The 22,256-nt window shown below is 38.4% G+C and overlaps 2 protein-coding genes across 4 annotated transcripts in view; one reads left to right on the top strand and one right to left on the bottom strand.

Moving 5' to 3' along the window:
* The window catches only part of exoc3 (exocyst complex component 3), a 34,693-nt gene extending 15,747 nt beyond the window's left edge, over positions 1-18,946 (top strand). For both annotated transcript variants that reach the window (XM_072283472.1, XM_072283471.1), the window contains exons 5-14: positions 3,765-4,446; positions 7,477-7,594; positions 9,005-9,130; positions 10,484-10,584; positions 11,726-11,836; positions 12,858-13,011; positions 14,426-14,548; positions 15,415-15,576; positions 17,126-17,253; positions 17,926-18,946. In XM_072283472.1, coding sequence (XP_072139573.1) covers positions 3,765-4,446; positions 7,477-7,594; positions 9,005-9,130; positions 10,484-10,584; positions 11,726-11,836; positions 12,858-13,011; positions 14,426-14,548; positions 15,415-15,576; positions 17,126-17,253; positions 17,926-18,097 — 1,877 coding nt within the window. In that variant the 3' untranslated portion in view covers positions 18,098-18,946. The remainder of the gene's footprint in view (positions 1-3,764; positions 4,447-7,476; positions 7,595-9,004; positions 9,131-10,483; positions 10,585-11,725; positions 11,837-12,857; positions 13,012-14,425; positions 14,549-15,414; positions 15,577-17,125; positions 17,254-17,925) is intronic.
* pigm (phosphatidylinositol glycan anchor biosynthesis, class M) overlaps positions 16,280-22,256 on the bottom strand; it is a 33,126-nt gene continuing 27,149 nt past the window's right edge. Inside the window, exons 4-5 of one of the 2 annotated variants that reach the window (XM_072283473.1) lie at positions 21,690-21,791; positions 16,720-20,613 (exon numbers count right to left, since the gene is read on the bottom strand). In XM_072283473.1, the coding sequence (XP_072139574.1) occupies positions 20,452-20,613; positions 21,690-21,791 (264 nt within the window). In that variant the 3' untranslated portion in view covers positions 16,720-20,451. The other variant, XM_072283475.1, reaches the window with a different exon arrangement.

Here is a 22,256-nt window from a genome sequence, read left to right as displayed (position 1 = left end):
GAGAGCTTGTCGCAAACATAGAGGAGGCTATCACGGTGACCAGCTGCCATAGCCATCAGCGACAGCAGCCCCGGAACCCCACCTTTGATGATAAAAACACCAAGACTCAGAAGTGGTGCCGTCCCTTGGTGTGGGTGTTATGTGCTCCGCTGCTGGGGTGTGGGAGGGCTGGGCTTTCGGCCATGCCGCAGTACTAATTCCGATAGTGGCTCTGCCAATTTGTTTGGTGCGCCAAAGCACGTCCGCCCGGGCAGCCACCCTGTGCAGATCTCTGAAATCTTCATCTGCTAGCAGGAGGCGGATGTCTTCTGGCATTTGCTCCAAGAAGTTCAAACAGCAGGCAAGGCTTATGGCCATCTGCCAGTACTAGCATGTCACTCATTAGGGCTGATGGTGCGCAGTCGCCCAGGCCATCCATATGTAGTAACTGTGCGGCCCGTTCGCAGAGGGAGAGGCCAAACATGCGGATTAACAGGGCCTTGAGTGCCTCATACCTGTCTGCTGCAGGGGACTGACGCAGAAAGTCGATAACGCGGCTCGCTGTCTCCTGATTGAGTGCACCCACCACGTAGTAATACCTGGTGGCGGCTGAGACAATTTGCCTGACCTGGAACTGGGCCTCCGCTTGCTCAAACCAGACCAGGGGTTGGGTGGTCCAGAAGGTTGGCGGTTTAAGGGAAACTGCACTCTAGAACTGAGTCATTCATGTTGGGTCCAAATGCCGTTGGACCGTCGGGGTCATCAATGTAGTCGCGCTGATATGCTACGAGTGAAAACAACACATTGACTCGAGCAGGGTTGGGTTGAACTGTTTACTGTTTGAATCGGCGCACGCTTAAGTACCCGCTCCCAGCAACGCCCGCTCTTTGCGGGGCAGAAGCAACGTCAGCTTCTGGGCCGAGGTCTGCCCCACACTCAGAGTCCTCTCGGTTTCTGCTGGCTGCAGGCTCGCCGGCGACTGCTGGAGCCAGTTCGCTTGCTGCGTGGGCGAGCCACCACATACTATTGTATTTGTTTCCATTAGCCTTCCTTCAATCAAGTAATTCCAGACTATTGCGTGCTTTTTTTTTTGCGTACAGTTCCCTTTTGCATTCTGATCCTGCTACCGTAAATGTTGAAGCTTTGGTTATGTTTTGGGAACATTGGTGGTCTGTTTGGTCCTTTGAGAAACCATTCAGCACAATCACTTCTGTTTTAATATGATATTCCCCTGCACGTTGATGCCTTTTGCATCTAGAAATCTATCTAGTTATTTTACCTTTTCAGAGGCCTGGGCTCCACTCTGCAGAATCCCACAGGTTCACCTTCCGATGAGGGGATAGATTTCATACTTCAGCGTTAAATGCCTTCTCTGTTACTCTGACTTTGTCCTCTTGCTCTGGAATACTCAACCAAGGAAATCATGAAATTTGCCTCCACTCTGTCTAGCCTCTCAGAATTTTGAATGCTTGTGAGATCTGCTCTCATTTTTCTAAATTCTAGTAAATATAGGACTAGTTAACCCATTCTTTCTTCATATAACAGAGCTGCCACCCTAAAACTCTTTGTGATGAACCTTTGTTGCAATCCCTTTGTAGATGATGTTTCTTTCCTTTGGTAAGAAGACCATAACTGCAGATGTGGCACTAGATATGACTTCAAGATGCTGTTTGATTATAGCAGGACATCCTTGTTCCTGTACTTGAAAGTTATTTTGGTGGCCAGCTCGCTAACGTTGATTGAAAGTTTTCATTGATTAGTGCACTAAAATACCTGGATACCTTTGTGTAACAATATTTATTGAATCTATCACTATTTAAATAACATTGTCAGTGTTGGGACCACTTTTTATGCTGTATATAAATGATTTAAATGATGAATTAGATGGCTTGTGCCAAGTTTGCAGATGATATGAAGATTGGTGGAGGGGCAGGTAGTGTTGAGGGAACGGGTATGCTGCAGAAGGACTTAGATTAGGACAATGGGCAAGAAAGTGACAAATGAAATATAATGTTGGAAAATGCATGGTCACGCACTTCGGTAGTAGAAATAAAGGTGCAGACTATTTTCTAAATGAGGAGAAAATCCAAAAAACTGGGATGCAAAGGGCCTTGGGAATCCTTGTGCAGAACACACTCACAGTTAACTTGCAGGTTGAGTCGGTGGTGAGGAAGGCAAATGCAATGTAGCATTCATTTCATGAGGTCTAGAATACAAGAGCAGGGTTGTAATGCTGAGGCTTTATAAGGCACTGATGAGGCCTCACCTTGAGTGTTGTGTACAGTTTTGGGCTCCTCATCTTAGAAGAGATGTGCTGGCATTGGAGAGAGTCCAGAGGAGGTTCACAAGGATGATTCCAGGAATGAAAGGGTTATCATATGAGAACTTGCCTGCGTCCACCATTCGCACTATTTATACACAGAGAGAAAGAATTTTGAAAGCTGCTGACGTTACCGTTGGTTCTGCTCGTAGCAAAGAGGTCTCTCTTAGGCGGCATCCAATGATGAATAAAATGGAAAATCTATTGCTTGAGTGGATTGATGGGTGTACAAAGCGTGGTGTTCCATTAAGTTTTCTTGTGCTTAAGAAATCAGTCTTTTTAATAAGCTGACACAGAAAGCACTGGACGATGGTGATGAAAGTGGAATTTAAAGGTAGACATGGGTGGTTTCTGAGGCGAGGGCAGCTTCATAGTTTAAGCAGTGGTCCCCAACCTCCAGGCCGCTGACCGATACCGGGCCGCAAAGAATGTAGTGGTGCAGCGGTAGTGGGAACACACCCAGCACGTCTTTAAGAAAAAAGCCAAAATAAACAAGCTAATTAATTAGATGCCGCCGGGCATGTAAATGTCGGCCCAGATCAGAGGCGACTGCCCATCGCGTCAGGTGCTTATTCATATAAGCAAGTGTTTAACTGTGATGAAACTGCAATTTATTGGGGGCTTCCCGATTCCGGTAAGTGAAACTACACTGTACGTACATTGATTTTTTAGGTTATTTTTTGGGTCTGGGAACGCTCGAAAATTTTTCCCATGTTAATAAATGGTAATTGCTTCTTCGCTTTACGACATTTCAGCTTACGAGCCATTTCATAGGAACGCTGTACCGTCGGATAGAGGGGGAAACCTGTATTCTTAGTAGATTAATTCCCACTTTAATTTCTCCTTGGAGGCAAAATCTATCATTAAAATTAATCTCTACACACTTCTTGGAAATTGGAAATGGTATTCCATCTAAAACTAAATAGTAATTTATAAATGTATTTATTTGCAATTTACATTAAAAAATTGCCAAGTTTTATGTATAAACATATGAACTATTATTCTCAACTCACTAAGAATTTGTGGAAAAAATTAGTAAAATAAGAGCATGATTTGATAGTGTCCACATGCGAATTGTGTTTTTACTTTTATATACTTCCACATCCTAGTGACACCATTGATCACCAAGGGATAAAACAGTGAACTCTGGTCACTGCCATAAGTTACTTAGGAATAGGAGATGCTTCTTCATTTTATATTGCTTGTTATTACATATTTAAATTTAACATCATATAGGCTAGCACTGCAGTAACGGTTTATTTGATCCATTAGTCCCAACTCCAGTCCTCTGCTTGAGAGAATGTATTGTGAGCTCTCATAACCATAGTAGTTTACAAATGTTATAAACCACTTTGAAATTATGATCATTAATAGAAGGTACTTTTGAACATTAACCATGATTCCTAGCGCTATTATTGCTAATCCTACGACAAAGTGCCAACTATCGTTACTTATCTGTTTTCAGTTCCAGAGATTGTGCAAGAGGCCTATGAACTAATTGAACGCGGAGAATTGCTTTTAGCCCACCGAAAGCTGATGGACCTGGAGTGCTCCCGCGATGATCTCATGTATGAGCAATATCGTATGGATAGCAAGAATACACATGATATGAAACTAATTCAGGCCTATTTCACTGAGGTGCAGAACCTCTCTGAGCAAATGGGGAAGCAAATTTGGATGTTGGTGCAAAGGTCCTCAGTAACAGTCCGCAGTGATCCTGCCCAGCTTGTCTCAATGGTTCGAATCATTGAGAGAGAAGAAAAAATTGATAAGAGAATGCTTGACCGGCAGAAGCAGACTGGGTTCATTCCTCCTGGCAGACCAAAAAAGTGGAAAAACAAATTGTTTGCAGTTTTAGAACAGACTGTTGCAAATCGGATTGAAGCCAGTCAGTCTGATACACGAGAGTTGGATAAGATGTGGCTTGTGCGTCACTTGGAGCTCACACGTAAATATGTTCTTGACGACTTGCTAGTTATGAAGAACTTGATGGTGCAGTGTTTTCCCCCTCACTACAACATTTTCAAAAAGCTTCAGAGTTTGTACCACGAGGCACTGGTGGCACGTGTGGAAGAACTTGCTTCTGAGGATCTAGAGGCAAATGAAATTGTTTCACTTCTGACTTGGGTTCTAAATACGTACAAGAGGTGAGAATTTGTTTTTTGCCCTGCTTAACATCGTCTTTTTGCAATACAGAAGAACAACATTCATTTAAAGCAGAGGTTGATAGGTCCTTGATTGGTAAGGGAGTCAAAGGTTACAGGGAGAAGTCAGCAGAATGGAGTTGAGAAGGATAATATAGTGCCTTGTAAAGGTACTCTGCCTCCAATCCTTTGTTCACATAAATGAGTATAGCAACCAAGGATTTTTATCAATTTAACTGAGATTTTTTCATTTGTGTATCACCTGGTCCTTTTTTCACAGTAAAGACCAAAAACCAGGGAAACTATTAAAGCATGGAAAAACTAAAAATTCAAAAACTGATATGTCAGCAATCCAAAAGTATTAATCCATCTTTGCTCAGCACTTAGTTGAATCACCTCTCACAGCTGTTATAGCCAGTAGTGTTTTTTGGATAAGACTCTATTCGCTTTGCACAATGTGATGGAGCAAAATTTTCCCATTCCTCCTTGCAAAATTGCTCAAGCTCTGTCAGGTTAGTTGGGGAGCAGCAGTGGACAGCAATCTTGAGGTCTTGCCAGAGATGTTCAGTCAGATTAAGGTCAGGACTCTGACTGGGCCACTCGGGGACATCAATTTTTTTCATTTGAAGTCACTCCATGGTTGCTCTGGCAGTGTGCTTTGGGTTGTTGTCCTGCTGAAAGACGAACTTCCTCCCCAGTTTATATTTTCTGGCAGAATCAATCCACAATCTCTTTATTTAGCAGTATTCATCTTCCCATCTTTCCATCAGTCCTGACCAGATTCCCAGTCCTTACTGCTGAAAAGCATCTCTATAGCATGATGCTACTGCCATCATACTTTACAGTAGGAAAGGTGTTACCTGGCTGATGCACAGTATTAGATTTACAACGCTTGGCATAGTGTTGAGGCCAAGACCTTCCATATTCTTGCAGTATTTTCTAAGTGATGCTTTTCAAAGTCTTTGAGGGCAAGGATATGTTTTTTTTAAAAGCCAGGGCTTCTTCCTTACCACTCTTACATAAATACCTTCCTTGTGTAAGGTCTTGAAGATTGTACAGCCATGAACTTCATCTCCAGTCGCAGCCACTGATTTCTGCATCTCACCCAGAGTGACTGTTGGCGTCACAGTAGTCTCTCTTACAAGTGCCGTTCTTCTCCGGTGACTAAGTTTAGAGTGGCGGCATGGCAGGCAGTGTGGCTGTGATTTCATATTTTTTTCCATGTTTTCTTGCTGGATTGCAGTGAACTCTGAAGTATGCTTAGTGTCTTTGAGATGGTCTTGTAACTTCCCCAGATTTGTGCTTCTCTAATATCATTTCCTTAACTTGTCTTTAATGCTCTGTCGGGTTCATTTTGGTTTGGTCTGTTGAACGTCTACCGTACTGTTGGACCATACAGAGAGAAGAGGTTTTTATTCAAGTGATTCGCCAATTTTTTACATCAACAAGTTGTGATTTGGTAAAGTAATATACAGTATTGCACCTGAGGAAAGTTAGCGTAGTAATTGCAAAGGGGATGAACACTTTATCAGCCTTTCAATTTTGGTTTTTAATTTTTAGTAAATTGTTGATAGGTTTGGAATTTTTCCTTTGATTTGACTTAGACAATAGACAATAGATGCAGGAGTAGGCCATTCATCCCTTCGAACTAGCACCACCATTCACTGTGATCATGGCTGATCATCCACAATCAGTACTCTTTTCCTGCCTTCTCCCCATATGCCTTCACTCCTCTATCTTTAAGAGCTCTATCTAACACTTTCTTGAAAGAACCCAGAGAATTGGCCTCCACTGCCTTCTGAGGCAGAGCATGCCACAGAACCACAACCCTCTGTGTGAAAAAGTTTTTCCTCAACTCCATTCTAAATGGTCTACCCCCTATTCTTAAACTGTGGCCTTTGGTTCTGGGCTCCCCCAACATCGGAAACATGTTTCCTGCCTCTAGCGTGTCCAATCCTTTAATAATCTTATATGTTTCAATCAGATCCCCTCTCATCCTTCTAAATTCCAGTGTGTACAACCCCAGTCACTCCAATCTTTCAACATATGACAGTCCCGCCATCCTATGAATTAACCTCGTGAACCTCCGCTGCACTCCCTCAATAGCTAGAATGTCCTTCCTCAAACTTGGAGACCAAAACTGTACACAATACTCCAGGTGTGGTCTCACCAGGGCCCTGTACAACTGCAGAAGGACTTGACGCATAATGTTTTGTAGATTATCTAAAAAAAAAACCTGCTTCAATATCTCTTAAATTTAGAGAATGAAACTTGCAGGGACTTGCAATGTGAAAATATTTGTGGTGGCTGAATACTTTTTTTTAAGGCACTGTAAATCAGCCATTGATGAGCCTAAAGGCCTAATTCTGCTCCTGTGTCATACGTTCTTGTTCATACTGGCCAAAAAACATCATCCATTTGAATGACTTTCACTTACCACCTCTGTCCATGGTCTCGTAGATTACGCACACCTTAGGATCACATTTAGGTATCACTCAAATGTTTTGTAGTTTTCTGCTGCACCATTCTTCAGCTAATTAATTCCAGACCCCATCTCCTAACCAGTCTCTGCATTTAAAACACAATGTCTTCCTCAGTTCCCTTCTATTTCTACCAATTAACTTAAATTTCTGTCTCCTGTTTTCTACTAAGGAAAATGGGTCCTTTCTGTGTAAACCTTGCAATATTATACATCTCAATTCAATCTCTACTTGTGTATTGTATACAATCATAGCATTTTTCTTGTGTGTTCAAGTATGGCAAGCTTGCATTTTGGCCCTCTCTGCTGGGGAGTCAGGAAATTGCAAAACGAAGTAGCTAGTAGATGGACGGGAAAGGTGTAAGTTCGAACTGTTTTCCTATTTAACCAGAAACCCTACAGTACACTCTTTAAAAGACCAGGTTATCAACTGAGGTTTGTACAATTGTTGTAGAAAGCTGCTAAATTTTTTGGTAATAGTTTGTTGAACTTTATCCTTGGTTTGGGTTGGTGATTTGAATTGTGTATTATACTTTAGTGTGTTTTCTGTCTAGTGAGGATATGATGGGGCACCCAGATCTTGCACCAGAAGTAGACGTGAAGTCCCTGGAACCCTTACTTTCAAATGATGTGGCCAATATGCTTCTCAGCAAATACATGACAACCCTCACTGTAAGTACACAGCTAATAAAAAGAGAAGAGCAATGGAGTGAATGGACATTTGGACCATTTTAACTGGTAGCCAACCTAATGTAAAATGACACAGCACCTTTAATTTTAAGAGCTCTTTATCTTTAACTTGGAAAAATGCTGTTTTGTTACTAGTTTTGAAATATCTTTTAACTGGGAGACAAATTTTGTTGTGTACACTGACAAGTGTGTTCTGAGCATCTAGAAGATGAATGTCTAAAATATGTAGTTGAGGGTAGGGTTTGGTGTTTTCATTGAATTTCAGTTTTGACCTGGGAATATTTTCAAGCAGATTGGATCTTCATTGAATATTTTTTCATGCTTTAATGAATAAACCTTTGATGTAAAGGTAGTCAAGGGAATTCTCAAATGAATTTGGATGAAAATCAATAATGCACTTAGAAAATCATGCTGTGATTAGGCAAAATTGACTATAAAAGAAAATTTTTCTAGACAAAGTTGGGAGATGGGTTGAGACCATTGTAGCTGAAGATAGGAAAAGGGTGTTTAGATCTGCAACCAGTTTGGAAGCTGGGTCTCAAGGTGAGATGGAATTATGAGTGACATTGGCTGGTGCTGTCAGAGGCATGAAAGCTAGGCAAGGAACTTAATTTGACAGGGAATCCCAATCCTGTGTTAGAGTGAGGATGTCTACTTGTGTCATAAGGACCATCAATCCTATCTCCAAAAGGAGCATTGCATTAGGAATGACATCACACCCTTGCATCTTGTAATCATATTAGGGGTGCAAGGGTCATTCATAATGCGATGATTCTGAAGGAATTTCTGCAGTAACGTGAAACAATTGGGAAGTGATTAAGAGTCATTTATCACTCTTAACATTTTTAGAGAAAATCCCTGTCATGGTATTCAGTTCCTTGCCATTTTGAAATTTTTGTTAAAAGTTAAGTTGGTTGCATTCAGTTGTACTTTTATGACCACATTGCCTTTATACAGATTTACTTGTCAACTGCATATGCAGCTGCATTATCATAGTTTCTAAAACCCTCCAGCTGAATCTTTTCTCACTTCTATTGTTTATCTTTCCAGCTTCTGCTAATTTTAAGAATATGTAATTTACTTACAATGTCAGCTGTTTACATGGATTAGGAACTAAGGATCGCACTGGCACTTTTGAGGTTTTCTTACATTGACCACCCTTCAGCGTAATTAAAAATATTTAGTGTGTAATTCCATTTGAGAGTTTTGTAATCCCAGTTAGTTAATTTGAAAGCTGCTCAGCAGGTTTATTGATCAGGATCATTCCTTGCTCCACATCTCTGCTCGGCTCGAAAGTTTTTGCAGCATTGGTTATTGGCTTGTCTCTGATAAATTATTCATGCACTAGCTAGTCCATGAGAATGGCAAAGTAATAAGAATTCCATTTTACAGTCCAATATTATTGGATGGCTACGGAAAGCACTTGAAACTGACAAGAAGGATTGGAAAAAGGATCAAGAGCCAGAAGCAGATCAGGATGGTTACTATCAAACTACTCTGCCAGCTATTGTATTTCAGGTATATTGCACTTTATTTGTATTTGTTATAAATACTCAAATGTTCTTTATTTTGAACTGATACCAATAATAAACAAGGTGAGATTTGGATTTTGTAAGAATTAGAAGTGATTGCATTGAAACTTAAGATTCAGCATGGAGTACAATGCTGACTGGCAACTCCTGCAACGCCACTGGCACCAGACTGTTGGTCTGTCATTCCTGTGGATTCATCAGTTGTGTGGAGAGGGGGAGCCTGTTACAGTGGTAACAGCTTGCTCTCTCTATTGTACTGCCCTAGCTTGCATATCACACAGACAGCTAGGATACAGCATCCATAGTCGACCCTGAATGACGGAGGGACCTCTGAATCCTGTTTAAGTGGTACATTCCCATGGTCAGAACCTAGAGCAAGAGCTGAAAACAAGGGATTGCACAGGAAAAATTTATTTGTTTGGAAACTTGTATATTTACCCCTGAGGGCTTTGGATCCTTGGTCACTGAGTATATTTACGTCTGTTATCAATGTATTTTGGAATTCTTGGGAAGCAAGAAATAAGAAGGTTGTGCAGAATAGAAGAGTTAAAGCTATTAGCCTGATTTTGTTGAATGGTGGCTGGGACACAAGGGGAATTGTGGTCTACTCCACTTCTATTCCTCGTATTTTTGGCCTAATCCTGGCTCTTTGGTGATATTTTTCACTTGAAGTACACTGGCTCTAATTGATTAAAGCTTGTTTTTTCATACACACACACACATTCCGTTTACTAGTACTTAGTCCATGACATTGTATGCATTGATGATTCTAGTGCTTGCCTAAATACAACAACAGTGTTGCAAGAGTAGCTGCCTCTGCCCAGTCTCAGTGTGGGCCTGATTTCAGGCAACCTCTGGGTGACGAAGCTCTGCAGACGACCCTCTCTAAACCTTTTACTCTGTGCCCTAAATCTACATTCCCTAGTTATGGAAAACTCTGCCATGGGGAAGAGTTTTCTTTTATCTCCCTTATCCATGGCTCTCAGAACTTTGTACACCTCTTTCAGCCTGTTCTGCTCCAAGGGAACTAACCAATCAATCCTAATTAGCCTTTCCTCATCCCCAAAGTGCTCTGTCCTCTGCAATATTGTGAGGGCTATCCTAGGCATCATTGTGGGGAATCTTATATTTTACACTTTGTCCAGTGCAATCTGATATGCTTACCTCAGGACAGAAAAGTATAAGTGAGCAAGTCTACTATATATGGTCCTGCTAGTCAGACTCCTCTTACACTGGCCAGCAATTTCTTCATATTGGTAAATAGTTTTGCAACGTAGGAGTGTAAATGTTTAAAAATATGTAGCGTGTTTGATTAATATGCACTTTTGTTGTGTTTCAGATGTTTGAACAAAATCTACAGGTAGCTGCTCAAATCAGTGATGATCTGAAACTTAAGGTGCTAGCGTTGTGCCTTCAGCAAATGAATTCCTTCTTGAGCAGGTGAATACAAATGGAATAAAGAGAGATCATTTAAGAATGATAGAGATGAATATAGTTTTGTTTCTGGTAATCAGCGGATACCTGCAAAAGTGATTCTCAGTTTTCTGCTGTGTCTGTGCCACTTTGTACTCAGATATGACTGAAAATGGCAAACACTGTTTTTGTGGGAATGCTATCAATGTCTTACAGATTAGGCTGATTCCAACATATCTTGAATTCATGGAAGTATCTAGTTACAAATAACCTTTTTATAACATCTGATATGATTCAGATCTGCTAAATTTTACTAAGATATTACATTTTTTATAAGATTGAATACCTTGGTTCTCAGTCACTCAAGTCTGTATTCTTAAGATTTTTTAAAGCATTTTAATCACACCTGCTTTCATTTTAGTAGAGTGCATTAATGTATGTAGCTATTTTTGACCATCTCAGTACACTGAAGGTTACCAGATAATGCAATAATTACTGGTCTCAGAATATATTTGTGTATGGAGTAGAGCACATCTCAGTGAAAGTATTTGGTAAATTCCTGCATTTTTAGCTGTGTTGAATTGGCAGACTTGTACTTCCAAACACAGCTAGAAGTGATGGAGAGATTTTGGAAATCATTATTCAGCCTGAATCCATTTTTCCTGTACACCTACACCTTTATCCAAACATTTTACTTTAAAAGTAGGGTGTCATCAGTAAATGAAAAAGCTCTTCCCTACAGTTTAATACACCAATAGCAAATTATGAACTATGCAAAGATTTTTTGTAGATGCTTTTAATGTTGAGACTTTGTAGCAAAAAGTATTTTTTATGTTTTGTTTATAGCTACACCTAATGGCTAAACTATACATTGAGCATAGGGAATAATATTTTAGAATACATGACTATATTTTGTTTATCTGTTGTCTGGAGAATTATATACCTTTCAAAATGGAAGGGGAATAATATTTTAATTGTATCAAGATTACCGGTAAAGACTTTCCAAGAAGAGACTTTTCCTTAGAAAGAGACAAGCCAATTCTTTTGGAGTAATATGAGATGGACTGGAAAATTATTATTTCTTAAAGAATATACTGTTGGGATATGTCTATATTACATAAAGTCATATATCCTGAATGCTAAAATAACGGACTTTACTTTTTGTCAGGTACAAGGAAGAGGTGACGTTATATAAAGATGACCATCTGAAAGATCGCCAACACCCTCAGTTCTACATTCAATATATGGTTGCAGTTGTTAACAACTGCCAAACTTTCAAGTAAATGCACAGTTTTATTTCTTTGCAAAACAGTATGGTAATGAATAGTTTCTTTTGATTGCACGGCTGCTGTCTTGACAGTTTATTTACTTATTATTACATGGTGACTAACATAGTGATGCTGTAATGTTTATATTTAAGCTATACTAGGGAGGTCCACAGAAGTTTAACAATACTGCCTTTCTGCAGAATGGTACATTTTTGGGAGTCTAATGCAGATGTAGAAGCACTTTTGGGTTTTTAATAGGTTTGTTGATCTTTAAAGAATTTTTAAAAATTTTAACAGTTAAATAGATCTTAATAATGAAATGAACAAGATCTACTATTGAATTGGATGATTATGTAGCAGTATTTATGCTCAACAGCAGTGGGGAGCATGGTAGAAGAGGTGAGAGGAACTGAACAAAAATATGTTTATAAAACAACATGGTTAATGTAAGGTTCCTTAAGGTTGTCATAGCCAGAGGAGGTAGTGGGGATAATCTCCAATGGTGTGCATCTTAAGTAGCCTCTGACAATCAAGTCCAACTCCTGGCCTTCACACATGGCTTAGCTGCTAAGCCAGGTAGAACCATTTCTACTGACAGGAGAAGGGGCAAAAGTGGGTTACTAGTGCCTTAAAACCAGTTGCTTAGAGCAGATTGGGCTCATCAACTGTAGTTGGCGGCTCATCTAAAAGGAAACTGATCTCAAACTTCCACTGCCGTGCGACTACACCCACTCATGGGGAAGGCTTCAGGAGTAAACCCCAAGGGAAAAATCTGGTGCTGGAGTCCCTAAGGCAGTCCTACATTGAGTTAAACACTGACTGCAACACCACTGGCGCCAAAGAGTATTGGCTTCTGCTGTTCCTTTGTATTTGTCAGCTGCATGGAGGGGGAGCCTGCTGCCTGGGCAACAACTTGCCTCCCTATCATAGTGCGTATCATGTCGACAACTAGGACGCGTTACCCATGGATGAGCCTGACCAATGGAGGGCCTCATGAGGAATGTAATTGCTTATTCATTTTGTATATTGCAGAGAATCACTCAACAGTTTAAAGAGGAAATACACAAAGTTTGAGGTAGAGTTGGAAGACCATTATCCTAATCAGCCAACAATAGAGGGGACTCTGGATAATATTGCCAAAGATGGGTGTGCCTATCTGCTAGATGAAGTGTTCCTTGATTTGGAGGTTGGTGTACACAAAATATCTCTTCAGATGGAAACAAAATGTAGAATGGAATTTAGCAAGGCTTATGTACTTACTGAGTGATATTCTGTTTCCAAAAATACATACTTCAAACTCCATTTGCCAAATGTATAATACAAAGGGAATGCTGTTGTGTGAAAGGTATCTTTCAGATGAAAAGCTGAGCAATGGTTCCATTTGCATGATATAGTGGGCTGAGAGCAGAGAACCTTTCACAAGCTAGCCAATATTTATTTTGTACTGTAATTGACATAAACAGCAATATTCACTTTGCTTGTATGCATTTGAGCACTCATGTTTGTTTACATAAGGGACAACTTTTTATGTATGTCTTTATAGTTACTGTGTAAACACTTGCAATTTCTTGAAAATAGCAAGCTGCCTGTTGTGATTATCTGTCCTGTACCCATCAAGTCCACAATTAGCAGAGATTCTTTTGACCATCAGTAAGCCCTGCTCACAAAATGCTTCAGTTAGGTCATACCCATGCTTATCCATGACACCTGCCCAAAAGTTTGCTTGTAAATGTCTCTTGGATATGCTAACATTTGGAAATATTAACTTTAAAAATTATTCATACTATTTTTAAATTAAATAGCTTAAGCACTTAAGAAAATTAGAAATGTGTTTAATCAGGTCCTTTTTGGTAAATTTCTGACAGCCCTAATTGCCAGATTAGGGCTGTCAGATATGCATCAGATAGATTCTCTAGGTAATGGTTCTGAAAGTACACAAGTTGGCACCTGACTACTGGACTTCACAGTAATATTAAACATTGAAAGAACCTATTGAGAATTTGCGGACTTCTGGTTTTATGCATGCTTGCACAGGAATCTGACTGCTTGACATTTTCGTGCAGAATTTTTAAGAACAGTTCCAGCAATTATCAGGAATGCCTGATTTGCTTATTTATTCAGATTGTAATCTGGGGATAAGCATGTTTTTTTGCAATCAAAGTACAAGTGTGACTACAAACACTGGTGTTGTAGATAGCAGGAAAGGTTGTTTAAAACTTGCATTGGAAAGTTGGGCAGAGCAATAGCAAAAGGACTTTAAATGCTGACAAGGTGGTGGTAGAGGTAGATACATTAGGGCCATGTAAGAGACTCTTAGACAAATGGATGAAAGCAAAATGTTGGGCTATGTGAGAGGGAAGGGTTCTATTAATCCTTAGCATTATATTTAAGGGCCAGCACAACATTATGGACTAAAGGCCCTGTAATGTACTTTCTATATCATATATGCTGCAGTGCTGGCAGCCATTGGAGTTTAATACTTTCATTAATATAATGTCTTGAATGTTTCCTTGACTGCAGGAGCCTGCTAAGTATAAGATGGAATTGATTTAATTAAGATAGCTGTGCAGCTCTAAGATGTATATATTTTTAAATTTCAGCCTCATCTTCAGGTGTTGATGACCAGAAAATGGCTTGCTGGGTCTAATGCTGTGGATATCATTTGTGTTACCATAGAGGATTATTTCAATGACTTTGCTAAAATTAAAAGACCATACAGCAAGGTAAAAAGTTAATTTATAAATTAAAATACTTCCTCTTTTCTGAAACCTGTGCTGAAATGTTAACTGTGGAAAGCTATGTTCTCCTTCTTCATTCACTGTTAAATTTAAATTCTTAAGAATATTAGTTCACGTACAGTGCCTATAAAAAGTATTCCCCCCCCCCAGAAGTTTTCATGTTTTATTGTTCAACAACATTGAATCACAGTGGACTTGAAGGGCCTGAATACTTGTACAATCAATTATTTTGTGTTTTATATTTGTAATTTAGATCACTTTGTAGAGATCTGTTTTCACTTTGACATGAAAGTCTTTTTCTGCTGATCAGTTTAAAAAAAAAGCAAATTAAATCCACTGTGAAACAATAAAATAGGAAAACTTCCGGCGGGGTGGGGGGGGGGTAAATATTGTGAATACTTTTTATAGGCACTGTATTTCAGTATGTGTAAACTACAAAAGGTAATAATTTATAGTTGCATTTTTCCAGTGGAATTCTGTAATAATCATTTTGAAACTAGTTTTAGCAAAGATGCGCTTTTGTCTGGTTACCTGAAGATCTCTATTTGGAAAGAATGCATCTTCAGAGAACAGGAAAAGTAGTATTTTCATGGAAGAACCCAATGTTTTAGAAGATGATCAATCAAATTTCTGACAGAATCAGATAGGTTTAAAATTATGTAAAATAATTCAATGACTTGTTTTATAGGGAATGTCTCTAAACCTTACTTCTATGCAGTTGGTAAACTGCAGCAAAAAAACTTCTACTTTTGACTTTCACATGTAGATCGAAACACTAATGTTTAATTTCTGACAGTAATTCCCTGTTGAGGTATTCAGAACATCAAAAACTTGTTTTTCTTCTTCTACAGGACATAACAATAGAGGCTCATAGAAGGGTTGTGGTGGAGTATATCAGAACTATGATGCAACGAAGAATCACATTCAAGGGTGTGGATGAACGCAGAGAAGGGGCTGAGAGAGTTATAAAAGATGCAGAACAATTTTGGTTCTTGTTTAAGAAGCTTTCAGCTGTAAGTGATTTGTTTTCCCCATAATTTTAATATTTTTTGTTTTAGGCTCCATGAGATAATTGTGCAGATGGTAAAAGTTTAAGATTTTTTATTACTCCCATTTTATCTTCTAAATTTATAAGAAAAATTGAGAATCATTAAAATATATAGTTAAATGTACAGTTAGAATAAAGCAGTATTTCACAAACCTGCTGGGCTACATATTGAGAATTCAGAATATGTCCAGGTGAATTCTTTCCATTGATTCAATTCACAGTACATTATGTTCATGATACAAACTTCTTTGGAGTTCAGTTGTCAGGATTCATCACCATAAAAAAGGAAATCTGAAAGCAACTTCTGGAGTTTGCACACACAATTACGTGTAGAAGTTCAGAAATTCCTACCTTCTCCTTCGGGAGTGCTGTGTCATCATACTATATTTTAGAAATCAGTAAAACAAAAAACAAATTAAACCCCTTTTTACTGGGCGTCTCTGGAAACGTGGCTCGTTAGCCCCTAGCTAACAGGCACCGGACTCTGTGGCGAGAAACCCACATTCCTCAGGCTCCATACATCTCGGGTGTGTATCACTTTGGTCCCACCAAACCCGTGAGGTTGGGATGTCTCACCCACTCAACCCCAGGTTTGTGTAAAGGCTGTGTGTTTTACAACCACATTGCAATCACCATCAGCAAGAAATAACAGATCATACACTGTATACAATTATACAGAAGATATATTTATGAACGTTAACCGAAGTGTTATTAAAGAAACAAAATAACAAAAAGGGTCTATTATAATTAAACAGTCAAATGTGCACATAAGTTGGAGCTGATCTTGAAGTTGTCTGTAACTCGTGTGCTGGACCCTCGGTCTGTGTGACAGTGCGCACCACCTTCCAAATGTTGCTTGAAGACTATCTCAAACAAATGGGCTCTCCCATGGGAGTTTAGTCCTTTCTCCTTGAAGCCATTCATCTGCACAAAGCACCTTGTGCAACAAGGATGACATCTTCAGTCATCTTCTCTCCTGTCTTCCAGCTCCTGCCAAAAAAGACCTTGACCCACACCATTGTCTGTCACAAAAACCTCTTGGGCCAGTGTTCTCTCGAACCTTCTCCCAATTCCACCATCCTGATTGGCTGACAACACATTCTGAAGTTGAACAACAAAACTCCTTATCTCAGCACAAACCCCAAACAGGCAGAAAGCAGAACAGACCGGTCTTACAAAACTGCTAAAGTGAAATACCTACAGCATAGCAGTAAAAAAAATCTTAACCAGGGCATTACTCTAAAAATAGTAGAGGATATGCATTTAAAGTGAGAAGAGGGTGAGCTTAATGGAAATGGGAATATGCGGGGCAAGGTTTTTTTTACCTCAGTGATAGGCACCTAGAATGGTCTGTCAGCAGTAGTGGTGGATGTAGATGTGCATATGCATGGAAAAAATGTCTTGGCCTTCACTTGTGCCTGTGAAAATTGATGTAAAGTATGAGTCCAATGTTTTAAATAACTATATCAAGGTTTATTGTAAATATTCAACAGTTGCTTTATTTTTGCATGCAGGATTTTGGAGAAGACACTGATCTGCTGTGTGATGCTATCCCAGCTTTAGCTGAAGTCTTAAAGCTCACTGATCCATCTTTATTATGCCTTGAGGTCTCTACATTAGTTAATAAATTCCCTGACTTCAGGTTAGTCCTTTTATTAAATGTGCCACTAACTAGAATTTATATGTATTCTTGTTAACTATCTATTTACATAATATATTGAGTTAAATATTTGGGTCAGACAGCTTCCATTTTTTTCATGTTGAGTGCAAGAGAGATAGATGAAATATTAAAGAAGTGATTATACATCAAATTTATTTTACAGCACCTTACCTGTTCAAATTTCTAGACTTTTCTGCTTGTATTTCCTATGTACATTGGCATACAGCCAATATTTTCTAATCCAAGTTTCAATGAATGATTTAGTAGGGAAATTGTCTTGTGTTTCATACTGTAATTGGATTCTGTAGACTGTAAAAATGCTATTTTGGCAAAAACTTTAAATTGTAGCCAAGAAGTTTCCATTAAACATAGGGAATTATTATTGACCGTAGAATTTTAAAGGAGACTGGGTACTGGCTGTGAACCTTGGTTGATTTATTTCCAGCCTTCTCATTGCAGTCACCTGAGGACCATCCTCTACCGGGGTTCTCAGTTTCCAGGGAGATTATGCAATGTACTTGTTTTATATAAAACAGTTAAACGACTGTAATACTTTCCTGCTAATTTTGAGTAGTGCATGAGGTAATAATATTATATAAAACAACCTTATTTTCCAGTAAACTTTAATCTGTAAAATTTACTGTTACTTCACAGGGAAGAACATATCACTGCCCTCCTGGCAATGAGGGGAGATGCCAGCAGGGAAATGAAACAAACAGTCATCGAAACTTTGTGCCAAAACCAAACTCATCCTGGTCCTAATTTTAAGCCAATCTTCAAAGATATTTCAGCACAAAATTTAACGTTGGCAAAATTAGTAAAATGAAATGTTCCTATTTGGAAGTCAATGTATACAATAGACCTTGCTTTCACATCATTTTGGAAGCATCTGGAAAGTAACTTGGGAGGTTGTACTTTAAGCTTGAGTGTACATGAAATAATTTTATTTAAAATAATCAGTGCAAGTTTCTCTGACAGTGAATTGTAAAATGAGTAGACTCTACTAGCTTAAAAAGATGTGTGTTTGGCAGAGACCATCTCTCACTGAGTTCCAGGATCTGTCAGCTGATAGTCTTCTAACCCTGAAATCTGGATCCAAGAGTGTAGACTTTGCTTCACTACTTTAGCAACTAAGAGTATTTGGAAACTACTTGGGGCTCAACAGGCAGGGCTTCATTGCTATTAGTGAGCTTGTTAATGATGCAGTAAAATAACAGCTCCGTTGACAAGCAACTTTGTATGTATTTTTGCCTTTCGTCAGCATTTTTGAGAACAAATAATGCCAATTTTGGAAGACAGAATGAGGAATGTATTTTTATGTATGCACGTTTGTATAGGGTTTGAGGTGCATATCCGTAAGCAAAACAGATTGTTTTGCAGAGGGTTTTTAATTGATTGTAATTGTGTTCTGTAAAATAAGTTTGCAAATGTCCAATATGAAAACTCAACAATAGTTTGACGGACATTTCAAACGGCATTTGTGATGCTTGCTCTTTAAAAGATCAAATTTAAACATGTGTAAAACAAAGCACGAGTGTAAGGGGTACTGTTAATGGCTCTGCCATAATGTGCCATAAGCTATTTTGCTTTTGTGCATCTAAGTTTTAAGAAATTGTTATTTTAATGAAGCAAATGTATTACCCTGATGAATGATTAAATTTATGGGTAAATGCCAGACAGGTCTTATTTTGTGAAACACTTGATTTGTGTATTTGGGCAGACAATTTCGCTATCATCTTTATCCATTTTCTTAAAGAAAGTGTATCTTGATTTGCTATTTGGACCCAACTGAAAAGCAAAACTTAAAAAATTCCAATATTTGTATTATTCTAGCTTGAAATCTAGCAGTAAAGGTTTGGTTACAGTCTCCTCACAGTGGGCTGGGGAAAGGAGTCGTCTGTTCTTTGCCTAAAACAGGTTTGAAAACACTACCATCAGCTATTCAAAGTTCCTTATTTACTTACATACTATGTATTCAGGTTTGCTGTGATGTTGAGTAATTTGCCTTTCAGATATAAGTTAATGAGAAGATACCCCCATTCAGAGCTTCTTAGCCATTTCTCTTCCTGTCTGACGTGTTATTCCCCGAAGGATAAGTATCTAACTTTGGCTTGTTGCGTACTGATATGTGTAGCCTAGATTCCATTTGTAATATACAATTACTTGATTATGTGCATTATCACTGATCATACATAAGGCCTTGGTTGTCTACAATGCAGCAACTTACCTAAGCTGACACTGTATTTCCAAAATATCAGATGAACAGATCTTGCTCCTAGACTTCAGCCTACAACAACCAATTTCCTCATATGTGCCTTCTGGTTCTGCTGAATATTTTGTCCGCCTCTTGTGAATATATAACCACAATCATTAAAAAGCCCAATCCTGTCCTAAATGACATTTTCGAATTGAATATGATGGTTCACTGTGTGACAGCAATGTCTTTAAGAGCACCTTCTTAGAATCTCTTCCAAGTAATTGCATTTATGATTAATTGGTTAAAGCCTGTCAATCATACAATCAAATTTTAAATATAAAGCTCATTTTGAAAAGATAGTTTTGAATCTCAACAATACAAATAGAATTTTATTACAAATGGAAACACACAAACCACACTTCCATATTTTGATTTTGATGAAACAGTGCGATACAGTCATTTCCAGATAACACAAAGCAACCATTTTAATAAAATAAGTTAAACTTGATGATAGAATGGAGCTTCGATGAAATGATAGGAATGCCTTGATATCTGAAGTGTAAGGGAGAACATTTCAGGTAGGGGTACTAAGAGGAGCCAAACAGACTTTCTCTGCCATATTCTGCATTTGACTAAGAAGGGAGGATAGCAGGAACTGCAAGAAAAAGATTAATACTCTAATTTTTACATCTCATAACAGATAATGAAGACATTACATATTGAGTTGCAGTTAGAATAACAAATTTATGTAATAAGGTACTGTGTTGTAGTATTTTTTGCACCCTAGGTTACAAATAAATGGCTCCTATTTATCAATGCTTGCTTTTTCTGCTATCTTGATTTCTTGTAAAATATTACAAGACTGTGTGATAATAGAAAAATAAATCTGATTTCTATTATCTTTAAGGTCTGGAGTGAAACTACAGCATGATTAACATGGGAAATCTAGTCCCAAGATAGATTTTAAAAAGTATTTACTGCTGTTATTCTGTTTTTGATTGCAAACCCCTTTTCTTGTAGTTTGAGATTAATACCATGAGAATGAAGCAATTGATGTAAAGGAGTAGCAGACCAGCTACCCAGATAAGTAAATATGTGTTCTGTCCTTCAAATTCCAGGTAATATGCCGGGATGAGCCATAATGCCTAGATTGAATCAAAACAGTAATCAGGAAAGCCAGTCTGTAGAACCAAATGATTGCATACAATGAAATTTAGCATGTAATAAAAGTTAATAATTTTTTATTCAAACTTTTTTTTTACCATACTCCCATCCTAAATATGTTAGGTTTGGCACACTGATGACTCAAAACCTTTTCCATTCTGAATACAAGCATTCCAAAGAATAACTTTATGCCAGCTATGATGTTTAATACGTGGAAAGTGGTTGGCCTCTTGTGAGCCTTTCCTCAGTAATGGGTACATGCAGTAGGAGAATCATAACATTGGAAGTCATTGGAAGTCCAGTCTTACCTACTTTAGTATGTATACAGCTAGCCACAAGTTTTATAATTGACTCCCCCTCCTTATTTAACAAACTTATCAAATTCTTTATCATGTTAGATCAAACTTTTGGTAGTTAATCATTGATTTGTTCTCCCATCATCCTCCTCCAATTTATAAAGCCTTTTATGCAGATGACTGTGCAGAAGAACTCTGGTGCCCTGAACGTAAGTTTGAACAAAGGCATGGAGAAACAAAGATATAATGTAAGGAGGGAATTTGTGAAAGCAGACGTGAAGAAAAATGGCCTCAGAATTCTACAGTAAGTGAGCTAGGCTGTTTTCACTGCTGAAATAGATTAAATACTACATGTATATTCACAGACAAAGTTTAAGGGAAATTTAGAACAATTTAAAAGGAGGATTTGAGAATTTTGAACTCTATGTGCTGGTGCACAGGCACCAATGGAGCTTGGAGAGATTAGTGAATACAAATTTAAATGGTTTGAGACTTCAGTGAGGCTGATTGATAAAGGCTGCTTTTGAGAGATTAGAGAAGGCAACTCTTCTGGTAAAGAGAGTGGAATTTTGACAACACACAAGAGAGATGGGCAATCTGTAATAATGTAAATAACATTAATTGAACTCACGTCAAAAACATCTGCCATTTTATACTATGGACAACCACTAGAAACTGCCCAGGAACAATCTTCCTATTATTCTATGCACTCTTTAGCATTGCATCATTAAAGAGTTTTACAGTGCAGTAAAGGTACCAACCTGTCCAGTGAACCACAACGCCAGGAGCATAATGCCTTTTCTCCAGGTAAGTGTAAGATGTGGAAGAACCATTGGTAAAAGGCACAAATACCACAGGAAGTACTAAAATCATGAAGAATGAACACAAGTTCTTTTAGCCTTTACAATATTTTAAGTCTTTTCCTCTCAGACACAAATGGAAGTTTACAATGCATTTCAGTTAAATGTGGAACATGTTTAATACTTCTATGCCATTCCATTGAAGCAGATGCGATGTGAGTGGACATGTCACTTATGCCACATGATTATAACCTTTCAACATCATCTTGACCTTGTTCACTTGTTGTTAAACTTAAACCATCGTTAAATTTAAAGGTCCTGCCTGTCACTTTTTATCATTTTCTTGCTATTCCAAGCTCTGTCATGCAGGAAAAAAAAATGAGGTGGATAGTCAAAAAGATTCAAGGAAGTGCACAAAAACTTGCTGAGAACAGCCACAAGAACCCTTAGCCCATAGCTACTTGACATGATCTATCAATTCAAGAATTTGCATTAAATTATTTACCCAGACCTTTCAATATTCCAAAA

Source organism: Mobula birostris, chromosome 19, assembly GCF_030028105.1.
Source record: "Mobula birostris isolate sMobBir1 chromosome 19, sMobBir1.hap1, whole genome shotgun sequence".
NCBI classification, from domain to species: Eukaryota; Metazoa; Chordata; class Chondrichthyes; order Myliobatiformes; family Myliobatidae; genus Mobula; species Mobula birostris.
The sequence above is the reverse complement of the archived record's forward strand: the minus strand, read 5'-3'. Positions and strand labels throughout refer to the sequence as shown.